A 27817-nucleotide genomic window follows, 5' to 3' on the forward strand; every position below is an offset into this window, starting at 1 on the left:
ATTAGTGAAAAGTTGAGCAGCCAACACAAAAGTAGACCCAAATTTTGGCATTCACAACAGACATCAAACATGGAAACAGAGCACTTAAATTGGCTTAAAAACCTAAGTGTTTTTTTTTTTAACTTTAAATGTTTTAAACTTAAAACACAAGTGTGGTAATCACATATCCAGAGGCTAAGGGCACAGAGAAATCACATGCAAAAGATGGGGATCACATACCCAGCAGTCCTAAGAGCAAACCTATAGGCCTCTATTCGTGAGAAGGACATTGGCTTAAAAACTTTCTTGTGAGTTATCCTAGAGCAGAATGCAGGGGTGTGTGTCTTTCCTCTGTGACTGGAAGCAGTAAGAGCAAACTTGAGAGGGAAATCAGCACTATCAGCATTTCTTATTACTCAGTTTGTGCTTTGTGCCCAATAGAGTTCGGGGATTATGAAATTTTTATGATATTATGGCAACTGATTCATTATCGTTCAACCCTGTATGCCTTGCTTAAATATTTAAAAAGTCCTATTTTTAAAAAGAGCATTTGGAAATAATTATGCATTTGTAGTCTGTTCACAGAACTAGCAAAATGAAACAACAGCAAATTTGCTACACAGTTTTCTTCTGAAGCGGCTGGTTTGGATCTGTGTGGGATGATGAATGAATAAATGAACAGTTCTGAGCATGCTGTCTGTATCCCAGCACATCGCAGGCTCTACTCCCTCAGAATGAAAGCAACTGAGCTTCCAAAGCTTCTTATATGAGACATTGCATTTGAGGCTGATCACTCTTATGAAGCCCGGAAAAGTTAGGGTGACAGCAATGGAGAGATTGGCGAAAGGTCAGTCGAAATTTTAGGGTGGGCAGCTGACACCCCAAGAAGCAAAACAGCCTGATAATCTCTCTCTCTCTCTCTCTCTCTCTCTCTCTCTCTCTCTCTCTCTCTCTCTCTCTCTCTCTCTCTCTCTCCTTTTTTCTGAGACAGGGTTTTTCTGTGTAGCTTTGGAGCTTGTCCTGGAACTTGCTCTATAGACCAGGCTGGCCTTACAGAGATCTGCCTGCCTCTGCCTCCTGGGTGTTTGAATTAAAGGTGTGCGCCACCACTGCCCAGTTGCTTTAAAATTCTTCTGTAGCTGTGTGTCTCAGCAAAACTCTGACCCTTGGGATCAGTCCCTGGATGCTAACTTGTGTGCTCAATATTACCAAAGAGAGAGAGAGCCTCATATCAGTCTGTTGTCACTTACAGTACAACGTTTAAAATCAGGCATTATGTATGTCAGTGCTTATCAGAAGATTTTAACTTATATTTATATATAATTAAAAATTTGCTTTATAGGAAAGAAAGGCCAGATGTATGTTTTCCAAAAGAAAGCAGAACAAAACAAGACTAAATACAGACAGACAGACACACACACACATACACACAATCGTCCATACTTCCAAATCTAAAGAACAATATTGTTACTATCTTGGTGTATAATAAGATGTTTTTGAACCCTCTTCTAGTTTGTGCATGTAAAACACACATATGATTTGTTCACTGGGATTCTTTATAGTTTATCTAGAGTTAACTTATCAATACATTGGGCCCATTGTGCTTATCTGTAAGTAAACTACCCAGAAACTAAACCTGTCCAAGATTCTTTTTCTATTTATAAGAATAATGACATCAGCATCTACAGAGATGTGGACCTCACTATTCTATATGAAAGCTCACCCTTAAAGCATCTGTATGAGTCCTTGTGTGGGGCTGAGCTCCACTATACTGGCAATCTATGAGTGCAGATGACACATTGTCTTCTGCACATGACACATTGCTAAGTCTGACCAATGAACTTCCTCTCAGCAGAATGAATATTTGCTTAGTAAGCCGATGGAGAAGCACTGGTCTTTGGAAAGATAGGGCTGTCTCTGCATCTTTACAGAGTGGCCACATTTTGAGTACTGATGATGCATTTGGTGGGTGCTTGTTGATGGAAAGAGAAAATAATGGAGGCAAAACATCTCCTCCGTCCCCTCTAGGTTTTCTAAATAAGTCTAACTTCCTCTGTGATGGGTTCAGGACACAAATGACTGGCTGGACTCCTGGTGGTGATGTCCATTCCCTTAACACTGTGTTTACAACCTATGCTTGCTTTGCCTTGTATCTGCACATGCTTTTGTCTTTGAGACAGAGGCCTGCCAATCTGGTCTGAGTTATGATTCTATCTAACCTTGAAGCACACTTTCAAAACCCACAAATCAAGCCCTTTCCATCCCTGTTTACCCCAGGTACTCTCCAGATGGATACTCCCAGCCAGCTTTACATGCCTAAATCTGAGCCTTCAGCACCCCTGATGCTGACATTTGAGCCCTAGGAATGGAAGGAGGCTGTGAATTAATCCCAGCTCTCTTGACCACTCAAGTCAGCTGTGTGGCATACCTGTAATACCAATTTTGGGGAGGTAAAAACAGGAGGATCAGGAGTTCAAGGTCAGCTTAGGCTACAGAGTGAATTTAAGACAACCCTGGACTACCTTTTCTGAAGAAGTGGGTGTATGAATGAGTGGAATCCCTGTTTGGAGAGAGTCCCAGTATCATTGTATGCATTGAAAAAATAAATTATCATCTGGGCCTTACTATTTCAGTGCAGGGCAAAAGTGAAATGAGGCCTGATGGGAAGCAGTCTGGTGTCTCTGAGGCTCTCTGATGTCATTTGGGGAAGGGGAAATGGGGGAAGAAAGAAAAGAAGGAAGGGTATTAAGACCGGAGAGTGTCGAGTAGGAGGCTGGATGTGTGCATATTGTACTGATACTAATAGAGGAGCTTTTATTTACTTTCTGACAGTGGAAGATCGAAGTTCAAAGAGTCAACTAGACTTCAGTGGCCCCGCTGAAGAGAGCCAGGCAGAGCTGGGGTCAGGGCAGTGGAGTTCTCACCCCCTCCACTGTACCCCGGGGAGTCTGCTCTTCTCAGCCCCAGATATGCTTTTCTGGATCAGCGAGAGACGTGAACGCAGCATTGCCCCGGCACACAGAGTAACCAAGAGGGGAATGCACATGGCAGAAATAGCTGAGACAAAAGACACTGACAATGCTGAGCCCCCTGGCGGGTGCCGGGCTGTGTTTCTATTCTGCTTCATGAAGAGATGTTAGCTTTCCAAGTCTTACGTCGGGATCAGTAAGAGTGGTCATTTAAGTTAACCAGGTCACTTTTTTCATTTTACAGATTTCTATTTCTTAAGATAAATATACATTACACCCAGTGTGTTGGGGAAAAATTGTCTGCAGCTGTTGGAGATGATGGAGAGCACAGTGCACTCATGAACTGTTAGTGACTGATGTGTGAATTCACCCCACTTCTGAGGAAGACCAGGTGTAGTATGTTCTTATCAGTTTAATAGCTAACTGCTATGTCTACTGTGCAAAAAATCATCTGAGGCAGCTAAAGAGACGCACAGCTTGAGACCTGGATATTTCTCTTTCAGAAAGAGCTGAGCCTATTGTACTTCTAGAAAGATGTCACTATTATGGTTTGCAAAAATAATGCTTATAAGAGGATTGTTTCATCATGAATTCAAATAAAAATTAAGTTGTTATGTAGCTTTAACACAAAGGGAACACAATTACTTGCTGAAGATGAGACAATCACAACTGTACACATCAGCTCAGTGGCTCCAGTTCCCAAACATTGAGTCACTGTATAGGACTCTCGGCTTACCTGTTTATATCACGATTCTTACAGTGCCCTTACCTCTGACATGTACACTGTGCTTTGCTGGCATGTAGGGGAAGCTAAAGAAAATATCAGAATTAGTATGTTGGCATTCTTGTGACAGACAAAAATCAACGGCAACGTCTTAAGGTGACATTTATAAGGTATGCATATTTTGCTGAATTCTCTTGAAGAATAGTCTCTAAAACAGTAGTGATTGGCTTTTCCTCTCCTCTCTTAAATGTGGCAAGCATTAGACATGGAACTAAGGGACTGGTGGACATATTATTTCCCCTTGTCATCTCTGGGAGAACATGCCATCTCTCTTTGCTTTGATAAGCTGAGTTTGGTCTTGCCTTTTAGTTACACACACGAACACTAGCATCAGTGTGTTTGGGGCTCATATTCTTTTTTTTTTTAGAATTTATTTTTTGTTAATTATTTTTTCATTTATTTTAAATCCTGAACAAAGTTTACCCTCCCTCCTCTCCTCGCATCCCCCACCTCCCCTCTGCCCTCCCATCCATTCCTTTTCTGTTTCTGTTCAGAAAGGAGCAGGCCTCCCATGGGTGTCAACAAAGCATGGCATATCAAGTTGAGGTTGGGCTAAGCTCCTCCCTTTGTGGCTCATATTCTATAGAACGTCTATCAGTTGAGAGTCAGCTATGAATAGGAGGAGAAGCATAGAAACTCATGCCTTTTGAAAACGTGAACTGGATGCGAAAGTTAGGCAGAATCCCAAGGAACTCCACAGAAATATAATACAAGGTAACCACAACAGCAATGTGCATTTCTAATCACAAAGGTGGTGTGACCAGGACTGCCTACCCACATCTACACTTTGCACCTCACTTTAATTTTCTCCTTCACTTTGTGTTATTATCAACGTCAGTGTAAGCTCCAGGTGCTAATAGAATTCCATCTAATTACATGAGCCAAGGATTGTGCTATTGACGGAAGCCTCTGGTCTAATTAAAAGCAACTTGACCTTTTCCTAGCACCAGTGAAATCAACTGAGGAAGTATCTGCTTTTTGTTGTCCCCACAGAAGCCCAAGGACCTTGCAGCTGGCTTTATAATTGAAAATTCTTGCAGGTTATCTGAGAACCAGACACTGCCACCATCACTGGTTACACTTCTGACATCTACGCTCTTGACTATTAAAACTGGTGTCCCCTTACAAGGAGCCAATATATCATTTCTGTTAGGTGGCTGAGGGAAAAAATGAGTCACAAACTTGCTCTCTGATTTCAAAGAATTTGTAGGGAATGCTAAGAGAGGTGGAGTGTCCTTCCACAATGTTTTAGGTACCAAGCACATAGTTCATAAGGATAGACACAAAATTTTAAAACAACTAAAGCTGACATAAAAGTGATGACTCATCTAATAAATGTGTTCAGCACTTTCAAATGAGCCTGTGCTTGGGGGGAATACTAAATGAAGGAGACACCTGGTTTCTGCTTTAGTGGGAAGCAGTTTATGCAAGGAAGACATGGCTGTGGAGAATCCTAATGGACCTGACAGGTGTCCCAGGAAAAGTATACAATGTCAGCTACTGTGGGGTCACACATGTAGAATTGCTGTGATTGTAAAGGATGGGGAAGCACATTCCAGGAAGGTGGTATAGCACTGTGGGAAGGTTCAGAGCTGAGAAACCGTAGGCTATTCTGTAAGAGCCCAAGAAGTAATCTCATAGGGAATGGGATGGGGTGGATGCTCTTGGTGTCAATAGAAGGCTATTTTAATAGACAGGCAAGAGTTGTGGACACTCACACTAACTATTATAAGTCAAGGTACCATCTCAACTATGGGCATGCATGAGGAGAGCCATGACTATGGGCAGTGTTGCTGGAATCAAGTTGTTGTAGCAGCAGAAGCTAGGGCTTTGGAGTTTCCCTTAACTTCAGTGGTCAAGGAACTCTGGACTTCATGTTTACCATCTGAGGAATGAATGAAGTGATATTCTGGATTCAGTGTGGCTCTAACTTTGGGTGTGATGGATGGAAATAACTTTTCCACGCAGGGAGAGAATGACTATGGGGAAGTAACTATGAAGAAAGTAGACAGAAGATAGATGTGAAAATGTACTTCTGAGAGGGGGAGTGGGGTGGATGGAGGACATTTGATGAGGATGTAGTATGTAATGGAGCGGGCCGGGAACTGAGGTCACAGCCATTAGCTAGGGTTGCATAGCAGCAACTCAGAGTCCTAACTTAACAGGTTCTCCATTTTGAGAAAGTCACTACCCATTTTTTCAAGTGACCTCGATCAAGGAACCACCTTTGATTCTTCAACTCCTCAGTGAAACTGACGATGTCACAATCAACTGATCATGTGATTACATCATCCAAAGTAGCATTCTCAACATCTGCTCACCTATACAGTTCAAATGTGTCTGTGGGATTTGATGCAGTCGTGAGCTGAGAAAAGCTAGAGATGACCTGCTGAAAATTTGATCAGCATCTACCACATTCAGTTAATATTTAAGTTTTTACACCCCTCTGTTGCCTGTAAGAGCCAATCATTTATAAATAGCAGGAAGACATTATTAGATTCTATGGCACATGGAGATGACCTTGTTTTCCTTGAGACCTATCACTGGGCTTAAGAGTAGACGGTCTAACATTTCCCATTTCTTAGAAGTCTTGTGAGTCACATTTCTGCTGATGTGAGAATTAATAGGTATTCCTGCCTTCTTACCTGGTGTTGGCAGGTGGACTCTTCTGAGTGTTTTGGTGTTGTGATGGGTGAGAAGGTCTTGGCTTTGCCCGGTGATGAGATCCTGGAAAGTATGACATACTTGGTTCATATTGCACAATGAATACAATTGAGGGCTTTGGGGGAATACCCTGTGATGGCTATAATTTGAGTACTCTCATTATCATTAGGGGGCTTTAAGAAGCTCATATAGTCTATAGCCCCACACCCCAGGAGTGCTCCCTTCTGGAAGTTGTAAAAATTGCATGGATTGTTTACAATCTAGAGCACACATGACTGTATTTTCCCAGTAATACAGAATATTTCATAAGAAGGCCCTTTAGGGGTTATTATAGATGAATTAATTTTAAAAGACTGGCTTTATCATGCACCCATACACCCAGTCATTCATTTGTTGGTTTCTTTATATGATTCAGTGAGTCTTTGTGTATCACTTAGGGAATGGGTTCTGTGCTAGCATATGGAGTTTCAGTGGGGAGTGACTAAATCAAAGAAGACAGCAAGCAAGCAGAGCAGGAAAAACGTCTGCACAGAATGAGTGACATAAAGAAAGTGTAGCATGCTTTAGGGTACAGGGTTGACCTTGTGTGGCTAATGTGAGGGTTGACTGGTGAATGACATCCTGATGAGGAGAGTGTGAAGCCAAAGGGCTGCTGTGGGAGCAGCAGGGTCTAGGGATGCCAAGTGCCCATACAAGCCACTGTGTTCTCATCCCATCTTGTGACAGAGCAGGGGAGCTTCCAAGGTTCTGATGTAGGCCAGCAGTTACCAGATGGTAACAAACTGGGATCCATTTCCTCATTGTTTCCTCCTTGATCATTGTCTTAGATAAATCTGTCAACTTTACACATCCTTCAGTAATCTTAAGGAAGAGCCTCAATTGAGGAATTGCCCAGATCAGATGAGCCTATATTCATGTCATTGGGGGATTATATTGATTATTAATCAATGCAGGTGCCCACTGTGGGCAGAAGCACCACCAGGCAGGTGTGCCTGAGCTATCTAGAAAAGCTAGCTAAGCACCAGCCTGGGAGGGGGTCGCAGGCAGCATCCTTCCATGATTCTTGCTTCCAGGTTCCTATCTTTCTTTCTTGTCCTGATTTTGCTCAGTGAGTGAATGTGACCTTAAAGAGTGAGCTAAATCCCCTCCTCAGGTTGGTTTTGGCTAGAATGTTTAAGCACAGAAATCACTAGAAAAAATAACCAAGTTCAGTCATGCCTCCACACTGGAGTTAGTTAGCATGCCGTTACTGTCCTGCTTTCCACCCATGGATGGATTTTTAACCAGCCATTGATACGTATGAAGGACATTGCATATAACCTGACGTGAGACTCACATTGCATATACTCTGCTCCTCTGGAGCTTAGCAATGCCACGTTGTCACATCGCTACATCAAAGCCTGTTACAAGGTTATCTGAATGTCTTAGTACATTAAGATTCATCATAAACTTCACTTGCCTTCACAGTTGTTTTAGTTGTTAGCAAGTCCCCAGTTCCCTATCAGGGCTCTTGGAACTCACAGGACTAGGTAGGCCCTACTTCCAAGTGTTTTAACATCTTCAATGCATAGAACGAACTTGAGATCCACAGAGAAAATACAACTCAGACTCACATAGTTTTATTTCTACTTGACACAAGCTAGAGGGAACCTCAGCTGAAAAAATGCCCCCTACATGATTGACCTTTGGGGCATGTTCTTGATTAATGATAGATGTAGGAGGGCCCGGTCCACTGTGGGAAGTGCCACCCTTGGACTGATGGTCCTGGGTGCTATAAGAAAGCAGGCTGAGCAAACTATAAGGAGAAAACCAGTAAGCAGCACTCCTCATGGCCTTCGTTTGCATCAGCTCCTGCCTCCAGTTTCCTGCCTTGTCAGAGTTCCTGTCCCGACTTCCCTCGGGAATAGAACATGATCTGAGAGTTTTAAGGCAAAATAAACCCTTCCTCCCTAAGTTGTTTTTATCACAACCACAGAAAACCTAAAGAAGACACATTGTAAATTGGAGACAGGTCACAGAATTCCAATCCATTGTGCTCCTTCATTGACCCATGTTGTGTCTTACTAACTCTCTGAACCATGAGGCTGGCCTTTTGAATGATAATTTACCATTTTAAAGTAATGGGGAACAGTGTTTCAAAGGTAGTCTGAAGGTACATTACTGCTCAGTGTCTTGTTTAACGAGCTTTGGGCTGCATATGTCTGTATCAGTAACACCAACAGAGTGCACACGTGTGTGTATGAGGATGCACATGGTGACGCTGGCCTCAAAGAGATGTCAAGTCAAGATTTTCTTCTGAACAGTGGGACGGCAATGCATTTCCCAAGTGACAGAAGTGTGACTTCTTTTGGTTAGTGCATGTAGATAAAGAAAAGTACTATCCTACTCCTGAGTTTAATGATTCCTTAGACCAGAGGATGTTGGAGTAGCCTATGAAGTCTTACATTCATCTGAATGACTACACCACACATGTTCCTTATAGATCCCAGGCTTTAAACCCTCACTTTCCACACAGTGCTAACCCAGACACAGGATCTAGTGTGATAGGACCCAGGCAAGAAAACCAATGTAAGCAGTTACCTTCTTCTGCTCCAAGGACCTGCATCAAATTAAATAAGATAATGGTGAATGACTTCAGGTAACAGGAAATTTAACAGAAAATTAACCTGTGTGTATTGGGAATTTTTTAAAAATAGAGTTTGGGGAACATTTTTATTAGTACCGACTTTTAAGGAAATCCACAAATATTCTAAAAGACTACATAAACACCAAGGTTCTGTCCCAGCTTAAACAAACAATCCTCCTGCCTCGGCCTCCTATTGCGATGGGTTTGCAGATGTGCCTGGCTCTGCCTTCAAACTCTGACGAGGCAGGGAGCTTGACAGTGGATTTAGCACTTCACTGCAAATAATTTCCAAAGGCCATTACAGACATTGCCTCTGCTGAGAAACCCCGAGGAACCAACTAGACAAGAAATTCATTAATTGGGGGGATGGAAATGTCATGATATGGCTTAGGAACCTTAAAAAGTAAAAATGTTCTGGTAGTGAGTAAACTCATACTTTCTTTGAGGGCACAAGGAAAGAATATCAGAGGATTGTAAAATCTGGAAATTTTAGGAATCATTGTTTTAGATAAGTTACAAGGTGGGGCCTGTAACCAGGTTCCAAGAGTTATCCTGAGACTAACTGACCTTGAGGCCAGCTATCTTGATACATGTTGGCTGTGGAGACAAGAAACCCTTAGCAACAATTTGCTTAGAGAGGCATCCTGTGTCTTGTTTGAAGCTAACTGAAGGCCCTTTTTGTTTTAAAGACCTCAGCATCCCTGGGGTTCTGGGATGAGGGCATGTGTATTATGGATAGCAAATCAAAGCTAATCCATTGGCTAGGTGTAAAGGGTAATGAATCCGTTCTGAACGAGTGATTTGAAGGTTTCCCCACTGAATATTCCCCAGCAGTTCAAAGTGCTCAACCTGATGCGGCAGGAGTTCTCAGACTTGTCAAAGGCAAGGGGAAGGAGACCTGGACAGCCAGGAGAAGTCTGCTTCTGGGAGGGTAGTTGCTTTATCTCGTTGGAGCCCAGCTGATTGTTTTGCTTGAGGGCTTCCAATTCCAAATCAAATATAACTAGAAAAGCACAGTGAAATCTCTCTAGCTGTTTTAGTTAAGTTTATTTTCTGTTAGCAAACATAGTCGAATGAGCTAGAAATGTTTTCTTTGTCATCTCTCTCTCTCTCTCCTCCTTCTTTTCCTTTTTTACCATTAGAAACTTATTTTCAGTGTTTCTCTCTCTTTTTTTTTTTTGGCAAAGTCACAGCTGTTGGGAGCAGATCAGAATGGTGGGATCCATAAACACAGTCCCATCTTCTACCAGCTGGGGGAGCTCTACTAGCTAGCTTTTCCCTAGGCTTTCTTTGCTTAGGGCATTGGTTCTCAACCTGTGGGTCATGCTTCCCCTTGGGTCTTATGTCAGATATTTACATTGTGATTTATAACATTAGCAAAGTTACAGTTATGAAGTAGCAACAAAATAATTTTATGGTTGGGGGTCACCACAGCATGAGGAGCTGTATTAAAGGGTCACAGCATTAGGAAGGTTGAGAACCAATGACTTAGGGCTTTGTGAAGATCACGTGGGACCCAGTCTGCACCCACTTGGAGAACTAGAAGTTACTCTTGAGCTTGAGTCAGGACAGGTAGGCTGCAGTTTCTGCTGGAATAGATCACTCTCATAGTGGAAGAATGGGCTTCAGTTGCAGCTCAGACCAAAAAAAAAAAAAAAAAAAAAAAAAAAGGGAAAGATCTTGGCAAAATGTAAGAATGTGTGTTTTTACTAATCCTGGTTTTGGGTTGACACCAAGTTCTAGTGGAAGGCAGAAAAAAAAAAGTACAAAGAAACAAGACAGCCCGCTGTGCTCCCTGCTGCCTACAGTGATCAAAATCTTGCTTCTTACAGAGATAATGCACAAAATTTGTCCTGTGTTAGACAAAAGTTACTTACCTCACTGAAGTCTTTTGAGCTGATCTGCCTGCAAGAAAAAAAATAAAAGAGAAGAGAAAGGTATTAAATAAAAGGCAATTTATCATGAACGAGATAAAATCATTCTGAACCTTATAAACCTTTGATTACATTTTCATGGCCAAATTAACAGCCCATAGTCCAGTGTGAATCCATCACTGTCTTGTAAAACTAAACCATCCTATTTTCTTGTAATTTTCTAAGGGAACAGAGAAGTGCTAAGCCAGTGGGAGCTAGTGAGTGGAGGTACATGAATATACTCATTTCTCACTTTAGGGGGGGGCTTGAGTCACCCCCTCTTCTTCCTGACACCTGAGCTTCCGCGCCAGGTATCATTAGCTCATCGGACCTCTGCTTAGCAAGCTCTCAGGTTTTCACTTTGAGAAAAGGGGTTTTAAGTGCAAAGCTGTCAGGGGCACCAAGATCCCAAGAAGGTCAGAGGAAGAATGCAGGTGACGGAGAAAACATGAGACAGAAGAAAACTGTGAAACTCAATGGGAAGGAGGGCATTCAATGCGGACACCTGACTGTGTAAACTATTGGATGAGTTGACTGCGTGGTTACTGGATGAGTTGTAGAGCAAGCACCAAGCATATAATATGTGAACAAGAACAAGCCTCCAGTACTTGTGTGTGTGTGTGTGTGTGGGTGTGTGTGTGTGTAGGGGTTTGTGTACGTGTGTGCTTGCACATGTGGAGGCCAGAGCTTGGAACTGGTGTCTTCCTCTCAACTTGTCTTGTGCTAGGTTGGCCATCCTATGAGGGGTAATCTGTTTGTTTCTCTCGTCTCCCCAGTTCTGGGATTATAGACCTATCTGCTGACACAGCAGGCTTTGTGTGTGGGTGCTGGGGATCTGAACTCAGATCTTCATGCTGTGCGTCAAATGCTTTATCTCCTGAGCATGAAGAAGGTTTAGCTTGCTGGGATTTGAACCTGCATGGTCAACATGAGCAGTTCTTGAAAATCAAATATGTTTATCTTACAAAGGCCTTTCAAATATTTAAGTGGATTTCACTGAGTGTGTAAGCAAATCTTGTTCTCTAAGATTCTATATGCTTTTTTGCTTGACTTCATTTATATTTGTAGGACAGTGGAGTGGCTGTCTTGTTAGATAAAGCTATCAATGTTGTATAAATCACAGATGTATCTCACAAGTTGAATTGGGCTCCACACCTCTAACTTTAATTTGTTCTCACAGAATGGCAGCAAGAGCATTCATCTTGGAGGGTTACTAGAAGAACCACTAGAGGTAAAGATATGAATCTGTGACATCCACTGGTCAGATTGGTAAGTAACCCAGGGAGGAAGTGGGGTGAAGACGTATTGTCCACCCACCTGGGTATGGGAGTGAAAAGAAGAGAGTGCTCGGAGGTTAAGAGGGCATTGTCAATCCCAGTGAGAAGCTGTGCATCTAGACCTTTGGAGTTGGGCTGGATCAGGCAGCCAGAATGATCTTACCTGCTGATCTCAAATCTAAGCCACTCCCTCACTTTGGAAATTGGTGTGTTTGTGGTATGTCCAAAACAATTAAACCCATACACAAACACTTGCATACAGGAGTTCATAGCTACATTATCCATAGTGTCAAACTATGAAAGCAGGAACCAGTGAAGCCACTTAGTGGGTGGGTCAAGCAATTGCTGAGAGTGTTAGCTCCCCAGTGCCACATAAACCAGGCATGGTGGTTCATGCCGGGAATTCCAGTGCTTAGGTGGCAAAAGCAGGAAGCGTAGGAGTTCAAGGCCAGCCTGGGCTACACGAGCCCAAGTCTAAAAAAGCTTTCTCAGTCTTAATGTCTTACCCAGTTCCTGTGGGATGGGCACATGAAAACTAAGAGATGAGTGGGAATAATGAAAACAGAATCCATATCATACTTTTTATTTTGTGATTAAACTGAGGCTAACCTCAGTTTTTTCAATGCTTGAGATTCTGGTGTGCCAAAGACACTGTTGGCCTAGCTTAATTTAAGATGTGATGTGTGCAAAGTACATTATATGCATGCAAATTGATTTATATAACCCCATATAATGATTTTTTTTAAATGTAGAAGCTTAGGCCGGAGAGACTGCACAGTAGTTAAGAGTGTTTGCTGCTCTCAAGTTGGGTTCTCAGCACCCACAAGCATTGGGTGGCTCACAGCTGCCTGTAACTCCAGTTCCAGGGGTTCTCATCTGATGCTCTCTTCTGGTTTCTGTAGGAATCTGAATGCAAGTGATGCACATGCATGCACACGAGCAGACACACACACACACACACACACACACACACACACGCACACGCACACACGCACACACACACTATAAGAAAAATACATCTTAAAATTGTAGAGGTTATTTTAGAATTGTAGTTTTAAGTTACAGTACTCTTGGCATTCAGCTCTGTGAAGAGTGTGAACTATGAGATGTTCTGAATTTTTCTAAATTAACATATTGACTTTATTAGATCTACAGAAAGCGTGAAGAGAAGTTTGATTTGCTAGGATTTGAACCTGCATGGTCAGCATGAGCAGTATTCAAAAATCAAATACATTCAGTTTACAAAGGCCTTTCAAATATTTAAGTGGATTTCACTGAGTGTGTAAGCAAATCTTGCTCTCTGAGATTCCATACACTCTCTTGCTTGACTTCATTTATATTTATAGGACAGGTGGAGTGGCTGTCCCATTAGATAAAGCCCTCAGTGTGTAAATCACTGATGCACCTCAGAAGTTGAATGGGGTTCCAGGATGGGTCAGCTTTGGGATCTTTCATGTTAACAAATTGAACTTCAGCTCTCTCTAAATCCTTTCTGTGTGGAGCAGGTGGGTCACCCTGGACATATACCTGCGAGTGTTCTAGCTGCCAGAGCTGGTCAGTTAAAAAGCTTCTTCAAACTATTCAGGGAAAGTTCTAACATTTGTCCCCCTGGTAAAACAGGTGCTTAGTATACCTTTAAAGATACTGCTATTTTCTGCAAATGTGGACTTTCTTGAGCACTGTTTAGTTTTGGCTTAGTTTTGAATGGATTGGGTTAGAATCCTTGCTGTGTCATCTACAGGCTTTGCCACCCTTGATTAACTAAATTTCCCCCTGAACCCCAAATTTAGAGAGTAAAGATGAGGGTTGTTGAAAGTTCTATTGAAATAAAGAATGCATGAATCTGTTTAGATTAAGACAAACTTCGTGTCTGTGGTCACTCTGATGGTTGCATTTGTTTCAGTCTATTCTGAGATTAGATATAGGATGCCCAGTGTGGTTTGACATGATTCAGACAGATGCTTAGTCTTTTCCAACCAGTTTCTCCTGATGGCAATGCCTTATAAAGCTATAATAATAATACATATTAGAACAATAGTAATAATATAGTAAAATAATATAATAATGACGGTGATAAAAACAACAAATTTACCCCTTCATGTCCTTAGTTTCCATTCATAAATATGAATTGGTATATCTCTGAAACCAACACTTACTTTTTTTTAAAGGGCCATGCTTTTTTGATATTCATGAAGATATCTTTTACTTTCCAAATTATCATAGCATACTTTGTGGTGAACTGGATTCCTTGAACAGATGTGATCCCAGTGTGGTAGGGAAAAAAGGGAAAGCCCTAGCCAGTCACCTAAGAGTTTCATGTCCTAAATATGAGCTGCTTCATTTAAGTTATGCTTTGGCTCCATCCAAATCCAACCCATTGAGTTCACTGAAGCTTGGATGACACATCGTGGTACAACAAACTCAGTATTTCTGTGCCTTCAGTATTACGGGATGCAGTATTGCTGCCTTCCACATGTCTGAATAAATATACACATAAGCCTTCATAAGGGACTGGAGACACACAGTTGCTTTCTTGGCATGTGCAATTAGATCATGAAAATGTAGATTAATACTCAGGAAGATGCTGTTTGATGTGTGGACAGCTGAATGAAAATATCAGTGGATCCCTACCATAAAGTTATACCCCTTTGAGTTTTCTTTAAGGTTATGTCAAGGGGAGGGTCTGCCTATGCACATTAGAAAGTCCCAAATGCCTATTCAACATGTGCTATCTTTGTAACAGAAAGAAATCTCTCGGGGTTCAAAGTTTTTGTTTGAAAAGCTGTGTTGTAGTTGTTTATGGTTGGGATGTAAGTTGCTCTTCTGAGAAAAATTATTTTAAATAGAAAAAAAACAATTTGAGAAAACAATGTGTGTGGATAGTATCATTTTTGTAGCATTGATTGTTGAAAATATCCGACCAGTGTTCCTCACAATGCCAAATTCTCCTTTAGTGTTTGGTTATTGACAGGAGACCTACATGACATCATCCTTCACTGAAGTGCTTCCCCCCAGCATTGTTTGTGAGGTCAAGACTTGGCTGGGAAAGAGAGTGGCAGAGCTGGTAGAGACAAATGGGTCTTGAAAGACAATAGCTGGGACCACACCTACCGTCCAGGGTGAGCAAAGGCAATGGTGGAGGCCTGCAATTTATGCCCTGGGAGCTGAACTCACAGCCTCTGCCTTTGGGCACCTCTTCCCCAAGTGCCTTACAGGGAAGCTGCTAGAAAGAGAGGCACAGCATTCTGTGTAGTCCCTACTGATGCTCAGCGCTCCAGGGCTGTTTACACAGCAGTGACCTCACTGTGACCTGAGTCATCAGTTGTGCTGTCTGGCTGTTCACGAGGGCCTGACTGGAAGGGAATTTGAGGGCACTGCTCTTTTCCTGTAGTAAAACCCTCTTGTTCATGACCATGTCCCAGTTTCCCCTGGAACTTTGCCTGTGTGCACTAATCAAGGCCCCCACCTGGTTTGCTTTCTGAACTGCAATGATTCATGGATGTAACATTTACTGACACTATGTGCCATCTGCTGGCCTGGGCACCTGTTCTCCTCGGCCTTTGAAAACAGTCCTTTTCAGCTCTGCTGGGAGTAGTCAATGAGATCACATGTAACATTTGTGATTGAAAGATCTTGTCCAGTTCTTATCACATCTAAAAATGATGAAGTAAATATAAAGTCTGTTCCAGGGACCCCAGAAATTCAAGGAATCAACACAGGACCTGATAACATGACAATGTCAGACCTGGAAACATTAAATTTTCCACTCAGAAAATTCCTTTTTAAAAAATAGATGATTAAGTTTTTTATGTATGAGTATTTTGCCTGCATGAGTTTATGTAGATCACACGAGTGCAGGAAGCCCCCAGAAGCCAGAAGATGACATCAGGTTCTCTGGACTGGAGTTAATGGTGATTATGACCACCATGTAGAGCTTGGAAAAGAACTTGGATCCCATACAAGAGCAGTACAAGTTCTTAACTGCTAATCCATCTCTTTAGCCCCCAGGAAACTCTTGATGAAATAATCCAATATGTTAGAAATGTTTCAAAGCTCTGTGACCAATGCCCGTCAGCACAGAGACTGTCAGGCCCAGCTGCAGAAATCAAGGGCACTATCCCAGACATTGAGAACCAGAGCAGGAAGGAGGGAGAAAGGTAAAACAACAGTAAAGATATCTGAAAAAGTAGTAAGGGTTAATACTATTAACTATCTACCCCCAAATACCTATAATGCATGTAAGTCAGCATATAAAAATTCACATATAGTTTAAATCAAATTCTGGGATGGCAGTGCTCCCTCCGAGAGCCAACAACCATCTAATAAAAACCCCAGCACGGGGTGTGAGAAACTGTCTTTTGAGTTATTGGTCAGGGATGTCCAAGAGGCTCCTGCAATATTAGAGGTTGTTGCCTTGGTTAGCCCTCAGAGGTGGAAGGGAGTTCCTGCTGCTGAAGACACCATGCACTTCAGATGCATAGCCCAGAGGCTCTTGAGCTGCAACTGATCTGAATGCCTCCTCTCTGAGGACTAGCTTTTATGGGATCAGAAGGCGCCGTGCAAGCTTCCAAAAGGGAAGCAACCAACAGTCCTACCCAGCTATGATACCTGTGAGCCACATCAATGACCATCATGGCATAATAACCCTAAGGGTGCACATATCTTGTATAATTGGACTTAAAACAACAGGGATGTTATATCTGGCACTAGAAACCTAGTTAACTACCCAGGACTAGTGAAGTAATTGATCCTGGAGGAAAACCTACTGCTGCCATCTTACTAAATCATCACAATCCCTAACTGCATTCCAAACATTTGTCCTTATACCCACAGATACATGTAGTCCTAACCCTTTACCAAGGAAATATCTCATTGCAACAGAGACCATTACAGAAAACTACAACCAATGTAGAGTTGTGAAGCCCAGTCCCAGCAAATACATCTTAAAAAAAACCCCAAAACCAACCAAACAAAAAAACCAAAAAAGCAAGCAAACAAACAAACAAAACCCCTCTTGTAAGGCACAGGAACACTGAAGAAGAAGGGATAAAAAGACTAAGAGCTAGAGAATCAGGGAGTTTGCTGTGAGGTTGTGTCTCCTAGGAATATCAGAAGTTATACCCATAAAGTCCCACCATCATGACTTCCTAAGGATAATCTGAATAAGAATAACAATAGATATGACAGAGTGGAGGAGGTGGTCAGGTGACTTCAACCCTACCCAAAGAACTATAGGAAACTAAGAACTTCTGAGAATGGGAGAAACAGTCTTCCTCAGTGAAGATCGCGGCAATTGGTTATCCAAAAACAAATGGTCAGCCCCCAAAAATGTACGTGCAAGTAACGTTATACAGACTCAGCAGGTTTTATATATGTATACATATATATATATACACATATATATATGCACATATGAATGTAACAACAGTTAATAAAAAAGTAAGTCATGCATTTGACAGAGAGCACAGAGTGATACATGAGAGGGTTTGGAGGGAGGAAAAGGGAAGGCAAAATGACAAGTGATACAATAATATTATGATCTCAAAAAATACAACAGTTGAAAAAAAAACAGTCTTTTTTGGTCCTGATGGTTCATCACAGCAACAGAAACGTAGCTGATACAATGAATGTCTTTTGAAGCTGATGCAACTTCTAAACTCCTTACTTAGTCAACATCTATCACTGTCCATATCAGGCACTGTGCCAAGAAATGTGGACCCTGAAACAGGTTAATCTCTCCTTTGGGATTGGATGAGCCTGGCTAGAATCTTGGTATACTATAGGAAGAGAGAATGCCAAGGCCAGACAGATTAAACTAAAATCTATTCTGATGGGGGATCTCCTTCTATATATGTGCTTCTCTTATTGGTTGATGAATAAAACACTGTTTGGCCAATAGAGACAGGAAGATAGGTGGGGCCAGGAGATGAGGAGAATTCTGGGAAAGGTAGGCAGAGAGAGATCGCGAGGAGAGGGCATGGAGGGGAGGAAGGAGTGGCAGGTCCGGACCCTCCTCTGATAAGATAAGACCATGTGGAAATACTTAGATTAATAGAAATGGGTTAATAATTAAGACAGAGCAAACCAGTAAGAAGCCCTAGCCATCGCCAACAGTTTTATAATTAATATAGCATTCGTGTGTTTATTTGCGGCTGAAGTGGCAGTGGGACCTGGTGGGACAAAAAACCTCCAGCAACACTATTCCATGTTGTGATTCACACCCATAACTTTAATCTGTGCTATTGAGTACTTCATGGGAGCCATTTCTCACATTAGCCTGTGGGGTGTGTGGGAAGCAACACAGTACCTTTTAATTATCTATCATTGGCTTTAGGGAAGGTCTACATAGTATGTTGCTGGACATCCTAAGGCATGATCCATTGCCCTTCATGATGGGCTCTGCTATCCCACTGTGGGATGCCATGCAGCCTCCCTGCCTCCTCCAAGTGATCACAACTCCAAGTTTCTCCAGATATCACAGACTTTCCTCATTCAGAGCAAGGTTAAAGTCACCTACTGTTGAGAACAGCTGTCTGAAACTTGTAACCTTCAATGCCTGCCTGACAGCACCCCACTTCCTCCATCCAGACTCTTACTACCCAAGCTTATACAAAACAGTGCTGTGTCAGAAGAAACAGAATCTCTACCATGGATTTGGGAGTTACAGTTCAGATCTGTGTTCTTTCCCAGGAGCTAGGCTAAGGGACACGAGGACAGATAAGAGAGGGTGCATCTTTGAGGTGTTTGTATGGGTCTATAAAGGAAAAACAAGACAAGGGGACAGTCAAGGATAAGGGGAAGAATCAGAATTGTAGTCATCTATTATCGCTATCACAACTAGACACAAGACTGTTTTTCACAGATGCTCAAAATGACTTGAATTTCAGTATTCCTAAGGAACCATTCTACCTAGCAGTATGCTGACCCAAGCTTTCCATGAGAAATCCTCATTTATCCTTAGCCAGAGGAAGGAGAGGCACACTCCATCCTCCCTTCTAAAATAAGGGACTCTTGAAAATCCACTGCCTTGAAGGAACATTCCCTATACATTTGTGATTAGTATCAGCTGCTACACTCCCCTTGCTGGTGGAAGGCTGACAGATCTGTTTGTCAGCAAGGCAATGATGTTTTTGGCAGAAGGGTGTTTAAGCTTGAGTATGTCCTCTAGGCTATGTGTCTGGAAGTTTGCAAGGGGGATGTCCTGGATTGCTTCTGGAGTTTTCTAGATCCCCTTTCAGTCTTCCTTTCCTTCTGGCATTTCCTATTTTCTGAGATGAACAGTTCAGGTCTTAAGAGAGCAGTTCTGTCAGTGACTTATATTTTTGTACATTTCTGTGTTTTCGGTGAAGAGTCAGACGTATGTTCCTAAGTCTATTTTCCCTGTAGACATTGATGGGGGAAGTCCTTCTGTGTATATGTTTGTCTGATTGGTTGATAAATAAAGCATTGCTGGCCAATAGGGAAGCAAGATAGTTAGGACTAGGAGTCGAGGAGGATTCTGGGAAATGTAGTCAAGAGTAGAGTCACCATGTAACTCTGGGAAGAGAGGATGCATGAGGCTGCATCCTCGGTAAGATAAGACATAATAAAATATATATTAGTAATTATGGGTTAATAATTAAGTCAGAGCTAGCCATTAAGAAACCGTAGCAAATGGCCAACAGCTTTATAATTAATATAGTGTCTTGTGTGTTATTTGGGGGCAGAGACAGCGGCAGGACCCCGGCAGCTGGCAGGAAAGGATACACATTACAAGCAGTAGCTCTCCCTGCTCCCCTCTGCCCCCCACAGTGATGTGGAATTCACAGAGGGGGATCTGTTTGTTTCACTTATCTCTCATTTCCTCCCCACTAGCTACCACTTCTATTGATCATTTCACTGCAACAGTGACAAGTGTCTTACCTGAGCCCCTTCTGGACTTCTGGAAAGGCATGTCTCGGAGGGAAGTATGCACTGATCTCTGGTGGTACTGGAGGTAAGGGCTGATACTTCTTGGGGAGGGTGATGGCAGGCCTGTGGAAAGTCACATGGGTAAGTGTTGAGCAGGTCTGCAGTCATGCCTTTCTCAGACAGTGAGTTCACTCTGGCTCCCTTCCCTCCTCTGCTATGAATTTGAAGCTCAAGTGTGAAGAATGCTTTATGGACCATCTGGTCATCTTCAAGTGTTCGCATTCTCACTCTTCCAGAGTAGTATGTTCTGATGCTTGGCATTCTGTAGTATGTTCAGCAATTTCCTACAAGTATCATATGCTTTTCAATTATGCCACTCATATGGACTATAGGAGGCCTGGGGAGAAGAGAATGATTACCTCTTGTTTATTCTACACTGGATGCCCCCAAGAATCCATGAAAATGTTTGCAAGTCAATAAAAGCCTGTTTTCACCCATTTTCTCCAGCCATTTGTGTGCTCATTCACAAGGTGCATCATGTGGTTTGGTGGGTGCTCCACACAAGGGAAGAGTGAGGGGAGAAATGATTGACATGCTTGACTGAGGAACACATTGACTCAAGTAGAACAAAGGTATTCACCAACCCATTCAGAGTTCCAGAGGCCCAGTTTGCAGCTCTCACCTCTGTATGGGTACGAATAGAGCAATAATCAGAATTAATATAGGTGATATATAAGCATGTGGACTGACATGAGCATATATTTATACATTGTAAGTCCTTAAATTTTGAGTCAATTTATTTACAGAAATTCAAAATTCTGGTTGATGATTGACTTACTGATTTATATGTTGGGTCTGTCCTGATCTTATGAATCCGGGAAGCTAGATGTGTCTACAACATGCTCTGTCTGATTTTTCCCTAAAGAAAAGAGCATGCCATGTTGGTATTTCTGTGAAGAAAGAACAGAAGTGTAGAGACACTGTTGCTAGAAAAGGATTTGAGGGATGGACAGATAACTTCACAGTTGTTGGCTATTATTAAGCCGTTTAACATTGTCTGCCTGCTACATGCAAACTTGACTGGGGCTGGTAAGATAGCTCAGTCAGTAAAGGTACTTGCTGTCATGGAAGACCATGTTTGGTCCCCAGGTCCCACAGAGTGGAAATAGAGAATCAACTCCCATACGTTGTCCCCTGACCTCCGCATGTGCACACTACCCACCACAAATAAGTCAATGTAAAAATAGAAAGTGACTTGTTTCAAACATCAATGCTAAGAAAGAAAGATAAATGGAGGAGGGAGGTGTGCTGACAGCAGTCGGGCTGTCTGATGATATGAATGCATGGAGGCTCCTGGATGTTGTTCACAGTCCAGCTTCTCCAAGGCTAAATGTTTGTGCTTCTCTTTTGCAGGAGCTGGCACAAATCATTCATGTTTATGGCAAAAAGTTTACATTAAAAATATTTTATGTGTGCAAGTGTTTTGACTGTGTGTTGTCTGTGCATCGTGTGTGTGTGTGCAGTGCTGAAGATGACATTGGATTCCCTGGAACTGGAGTTACAGGTGGCTGTGGCCCACCATGTGGTTGCTGGGAATCCAACCTGCTTCCTCTGCAAGAGCAGCTGGTGCTCTTAACCTCTGGACCATTATTCCAGTCCCATAAATGTGATTTCAAATGTCTTACCGAGGAGGCGGCACAGGAATCTGCAAAAGGAAAGAGAACAGGGAGTTAAATCCACTGTTCTTGGGCAGGACCAATGAGTGGTTAAGAATGTTTTGATTTCACAAATGGAAATGAAAAATGATGGCTGAAGCTCTAGAGCATACTGTTCGAGTGACATTTAAGCTGCATTTCCCAGTGTCCACATTTCTGTGACTTTATAGTGTAGCAAGTACATTTTGACATTTTTCTCACTTACCTTGTTCACCCCTGAGTACCTGGATCCTAAAATATAAGATGGAAAAAACAGTGAAACCCGTGGAAAATACCATCAAATACTCTTACATATGCTTCTATGGAAACCACTTGTATATGTAATAAGATTGATGGCATTGCTTAATGATACTTACTGGGATCTCACCAGTTGCCCAGCACGATGCTGAACACTTTAGTTTGGGAATCTTATTGCATTCCCACCACTGCTAATGGAAAGGAAAAGTCTGAGATATAGGGAAATTCAATATCCCACAAGCTAGAAAATCATAGGAAGCAGACATCACTGCGAGTGGCATGACTCTCAAGAACTCCTGAACATCATCCTCTCACCATCCATCTTGTTGCTCCTGGAAACCACCTTGCACTTCCTGATACTATGAGTTTTGTTGTTTCAGGTTCATCCAAGTAACAGCATGTAGAGTTTCATCTGAATGTGTCTTGTTTCACCCAGCATAATGTCTTCCAGGCACATCCCTGTGGTCACAAATGGTAGGTTTTTCTTCTTGTGGGGCTGAATAAAATCCATTCTCTATATGTATACCATCTCTTCACCCAGGCTTCTGGGTACAGACAGACCACATGGTTTGCTTTGTAGATAATGCTGTACAGACTCAGAGTGGAGACAGCTCTTCGAGATCCTTTCAATGCCGTCGATGGATACTGCAAGTGGCTTCCTGAGTCACAGGCAGGTTCTAATTTTAGGTTCTAGAGGAAATACTATAGTTTTCCCAGATGACTGTGCGAACTTGCGTTCTCACCAGTAGTGGGCACTGCCCCACACCTTATGATGCCACTTTGGATGGGATACTCATGCTTGCAGGATCATTCCTTACTCCAGGAAGCTGGTGAGGGTCTTTTGTGGCAAACATGGAGGACCTTTTTGACACCTGGTGTGTGTATATTGTGTCTCTATTAAAATGCTGGTCTTTCTCTAGCATTGTTTAGTATTCTCTCCCCTCCCTTAAAATTTTAGTAGCAATTCTATCAACAACAGCAGCAAACCACAGATATCCAGTTTGTGGCCTTGGAGGCGTGTGGTTCTGGATGGCTTGCTGTGTTATGCAGTGGAAATGTACGTTTGTACTCCCAAGCCATGAGCTTCAGGTTCAACACAGGGTTCCTGTGCAGCACTAGACAGTGAAATTTTCTTTGCCCTATGTGGCATAGAAACCAAAGGCCTGGACACCCCTTACTCTGTCAGCGGGAGCAGACATGTATGTTGACAAACCACCCATGCCAGGGGCCTCCCCACACTACTGGTTTAGATATCAACATTTCACAAGGTAAGTGGTCTGGGTGACCTTAAGGGTAAGCAAACAGGACCACATAGGTGAAGTAACTCGTCACATGGATGTCAGCTTTTGTGGCTAAAATCCAACAAAGTTCTTTGTTTTCCATCAGGGATTGTGGGGAGGGTTGTTGTTTAATAAAGAACTAACAGGTCAGGTATTTGCCTTGATGAAAAAAGATAAGATTTGGAGTGGAATTTTTTTCAGACTGACCTTTAAAATTTGTTTTTAGCAGAGCACAGATCTAGCTGAGGACCTTAGTTCATGGTAACCCAGCACTCTGCTTACCCAACCACACCTCCAACGTGGCCTTGACTCCCATTACTCACTATAGGCTCTGCCAGTAGTAATGAAACAAACTCCTGGATTTAATGGGTGATTTTTTTCTTTTCTTTTCTTTTCTTTTTTTTTATGAGATAGGGTTTCTCTGTATAATTTTGGAGGCTGTCGGTCCAGCCTAGCCTCGAACTCACAGAGATCCGCCTGCCTCTGCCTCCCGAGTGCTGGGATTAAAGGCGTGCGCCACCACCGCCCAGCTAGTAATAGGTGATTTCTTATACTTCCCCAGCATTTATATATGGGATAAATGAAGTAGGGCATGTCAAAGCATGTTTCCTGTTTTTCAAAATCATTATTTAATAAAAACTTCGAGGCATAGCTTCTAATGCACACTTAGTTTCTACTGTGCAATGGGAGATTGGAGAGGGGATGTTTGATAACCCTCCTGACAAAGCCCACAGATGTTCCCCAGAGCTGGGAGGACTCACAGGGTCTGTCTAGAGGATTTTCCCCTCCAAGTGTGAGGTGGAGGCTTTTCTCTGGGCAGTGACTCACATGTCTGCCCTCTGGTGGCCAGTGCTGTAACCAGCATTATCTGCCAAGAGACTGGTCCTGCCCTTTTCTGTATTTAGAGCTCCCATCACTAGTTAGGGGTCTTGTTTCTGGTGAGGTGGTTAGGGAGAGAGCAAAGCATAGCTGTGGGGGCTAACAGACCTGGACTTGACTATTTTAGGGCCAAACCCTGAAGAATCTAGCGACACAGGAGTGGCTTGTACCACACTGTAAGACCCGGTTGTTAAACGCCCAAGGATTTTGTAAGCTGGTTGTTAAGTATAGACGTCGTTAAAAATAGCTCATAGAATGGTAGTGCTAAGTCATGTCAAAACAAAGATAAGGAGCACCAAGACATCGCTTCCTGTGAGTGTGCTATCATATGTCCCACTGAGGTTATTTTTCATGCTATGAAATGGCGTCTCTTGCAATTTTATGCTCATGCATGAACACTGGCATGCTGGGAGTATTTCCATGAAGGGAAATGTTGCAGAATCAGAGGTCTTATTTTTTTTGTCATTTGTCTGAACTTAAGGAAGTTTTAGAGAAATCGTAAATTGAGGATGCCCTATTTATAGTTGTATAATGCTTGTAGGCATTGTGTTCTGAGGAGTGTGCCTAAGGAAACACAGGTCTAGAAATTTTCAGCTTAACTAAGAAATGTTGCACATCATTATGCCTTGGAAGCTGTGATTTAGCTGCGGATGCAAGAGCTTGGCAAAAGTCAGTCAGAGCTGGGTGTGATAGTGCGTGCCTGTAATTCCAGCACCCAGGAGGTGGAGGCAGGACCTTAAGTTTAAGGCCAGCTAGGGTTGCAGAATGAGGGCAGGGGCATCTGGGCTGCATAAGACCTTTAAAACAATGAAATAAAAAACAACTGGCCCTATGAATTTGGGCTAAGGGATATTTTATCTCTCACTATTACTTAACAAGTGTATAACACACATAGTGACCTCATTTGCATGTGTGTTTGAATTCTCTCCTTCGGATACCTGACTGCTTGGCATTTCCTAAGGTTTGTGATTGAGTTTTGCTGTTATTATCAAGGAGCTGAGCGACTTGGCACAAATTGCTTGACCTCTCTGGGCTTCTTCTATCCTTATCTGTGATTTTTAAAAGATGAGAAAACAAGACTCAAAGGAGCCAAGACTTTGTCTCTTAATAGAAGACACAAAGCCAAGTGGCCACAAATGGGATTGTGAAGTCATCTGAGTTGAGTGTAAGCCTGTCACTTACTGAACAGCCTTGGTGACTTTAAAGTTAAGATGCAGATTATGAAATCCAATTTTTTGGGATTTTAGGAATAAATAAAATAATATTTAGTTTTCACCTAAGCCAGTGGTTTTCAACCTGTGGGTCTTGATCCTTTTGGGGTTGAACAACCCTTTCACAGGCAGGGGTCACATATCAAATAACCTGCATGTTAGATATTTATATTACAATTCATAACAGTAACACAATTACAGTTATGAAGTGTCAATGAAATAACTTTATGTTTGGGGGTCACCACAACATTAGGAACTGTATTAAAGAGTCAAATCATTAGGAGGTTGGGAACCACTGATGTAAGCCTCCATCCAATTTGTGCTGAGTGAAAGCGGCACTAGTTACCCCTGAAGTGTATGCATGCAAACACTCCCAGAAACAGAGTGTCCATGTCATTTTCTATAATTACAGAAATGGACTTGGAAGAAAAATAGATAAAACTTGGCCTCAGTCACAAAATTTATCGTGTCTAAGACTGTTATGACCATTAACATTTTGTGTCTTGATGATTAATTATAGAGGAGTCCAGAAAAGCGACTTAAATAATCCCAGTGGTTAGTAATGTCCACTTGGCAGGACCTGCTGGAGAAGCATCTTGAAGTCCATCATAAACTTCAGAAATTAATTGCAGCAATAAATTACTGGAGCCATCCTTGGGGAAGCAGTGGGAAGGGATTGTACTAGGCAAAGCCAAGGTTGTTGCAGGAACCTACTGTCCCTTACTTCCCCTTGGATAAAATCAGAAGGTACCACGTTTAGGAACGCATGTTTCAACAGCTTTCACATTGGGACCAGTGAGGAAGGTGAGATGGAACAATTCTTCCAGCCCAAGCCCGGAGGGAGTTGCTTCCTGGTGCCTTGGGTGTGTCTGGATGAAGAGTGGGCAGGCAGGGTAAAGTGATGGACAGAGACCAGGCAGGGGTGGTGTGGATTCACAGAAGTCTAGAGAACAAGGAATTCTGTTTCCACAGCTGAGATATGAGGGTCCAGTAAAGGAACAAGATGCAGCTGAATTTGAAAGCACAGACAGAAATGGGGCCAGAAGTTACCAGAACATCTCGAGTTGCCACTTTGCTGGCCCCTACCTAAAGGTACTGGATCATCCCTGGGTGGTCCTGTGACACTAGTCAGGATGATGATACTTATCTATATACTGTTGGGGCAAAGTCACAGAAGGAATCCCAAAAATATTTTCCACATGTCCACCATGTGTTCAGCATGGTGCCACATGTTTGCTGTGGAGAAATGATAAGTCATGAACCATATTCTCTGTGACTGAGGCTTCTGACTCACTTTTTCATCAATTCATGCACAACAGATCTACTTGCATGCTAAAAACCAAACTAGCTAGATAGGAGATGGTTTTAGCCTGCAGAAGGAGTCAGGGAATGAAATAAGGGGGCAGGGATTGGGATGGCTGGTGCAGATCAGCACAGGAGGGTCCTCATCATCACTGTGACGTGGGTTTCCTATTGGTTGTTTCCTCTGAAGCCTTCCTCAAATGCCTTGTCGTGTAGTATTGTTGATGTGAGTAATTCAGCCTAGGTTCCCGGGTTACTTTTAGGTCTTCTAGTGGGGAGGAGTACAGTCAGGATTTGAATGCAGGATCGTCTGTCCTAACATCCAGCCAGCCACACTGTGGATTCTAAGCATCAAAAATGCTGTTTTCTTTCCCCAAGTTCATTGTCCCACATCGCAGTTCCATGCCACTTGCTCCTGAATCTTTCCTGGGAGACACATGGCTTCTCCCAGTGGGCATTAGTGTGATTTTCTTAGTTACCTCAACTCCTAGTACAGAACTCAACACACTATGAACTCCAGTGGTCCTGTATGGCTATCCGGCATGTAGAACCTTGGCCCACAGTGAGTTTGGAAGTAGATCCCTCCTGGCACAGCTGGTGTCATCAATGTGGATGCTTCCTCCTTTTCAGAAATCCATCCTCTGGCTGGAATGGAAGGAAAGGGACTTGGGGGAGGGGGATAATTAGAACCAACTATAATGACACATGTGCGTGAAAGTACCATAATTAAAACCGTTTCTTTGCTAGCTTAAGAAATGCATTTCTTAAAGCCCCATTTAAGAGTGAGGCTTACTTTAAAGCACTGGTTTTAAATCCAGCATGGAACCAATACCTGTGTTGATTTTGGACCGTGGGTTGTAGCTGAAATAAATTTAAATCCAACACAAACACCAGTCAGTCTTTCATTTCTATTACCCATGTGTGAGCTAAGGTTTATTATGTTTAAGCATGCACATGCATTTCCACTGTGTCCTGTGTTGCCACCTGCAGCTGCTAGGGGGCAGTACCTCCCACCTGTTCTCCCCTTGGAATGAACAGTTTGGAGGAGACTGACTGCCAACACTGGTCAGTGTCCTTAGACCCAGGGAGCA

The 27817-nt window shown here is 42.5% G+C and overlaps 1 protein-coding gene and 1 long non-coding RNA gene across 4 annotated transcripts in view; one reads left to right on the forward strand and one right to left on the reverse strand.

Moving 5' to 3' along the window:
• LOC110340676 overlaps positions 1 to 27817 on the forward strand; it is a 188005-nt gene that overhangs the window by 68608 nt on the left and 91580 nt on the right. For 2 of the 3 annotated variants that reach the window (XR_005877719.1, XR_002382483.2), the window contains exons 2-4: positions 3193 to 3339; positions 12116 to 12204; positions 20067 to 20187. This is a non-coding gene — a long non-coding RNA (uncharacterized LOC110340676). Of the gene's footprint in view, positions 1 to 3192; positions 3340 to 12115; positions 12205 to 20066; positions 20188 to 22434; positions 22529 to 27817 lie in introns of all 3 variants that reach the window. The other variant, XR_005877718.1, reaches the window with a different exon arrangement.
• Positions 1 to 27817, reverse strand: part of Clnk (cytokine dependent hematopoietic cell linker) — a 167633-nt gene that overhangs the window by 24356 nt on the left and 115460 nt on the right. The window contains exons 9-15 of the mRNA XM_040747021.1: positions 22023 to 22048; positions 21788 to 21807; positions 20115 to 20225; positions 10900 to 10927; positions 8977 to 8995; positions 6378 to 6459; positions 3718 to 3758 (exon numbers count right to left, since the gene is read on the reverse strand). Coding sequence (XP_040602955.1) covers positions 3718 to 3758; positions 6378 to 6459; positions 8977 to 8995; positions 10900 to 10927; positions 20115 to 20225; positions 21788 to 21807; positions 22023 to 22048 — 327 coding nt within the window. The remainder of the gene's footprint in view (positions 1 to 3717; positions 3759 to 6377; positions 6460 to 8976; positions 8996 to 10899; positions 10928 to 20114; positions 20226 to 21787; positions 21808 to 22022; positions 22049 to 27817) is intronic.

This window comes from Mesocricetus auratus, unplaced genomic scaffold (genome assembly GCF_017639785.1).
Source record: "Mesocricetus auratus isolate SY011 unplaced genomic scaffold, BCM_Maur_2.0 Super-Scaffold_100006, whole genome shotgun sequence".
NCBI lineage: Eukaryota > Metazoa > Chordata > Mammalia > Rodentia > Cricetidae > Mesocricetus > Mesocricetus auratus.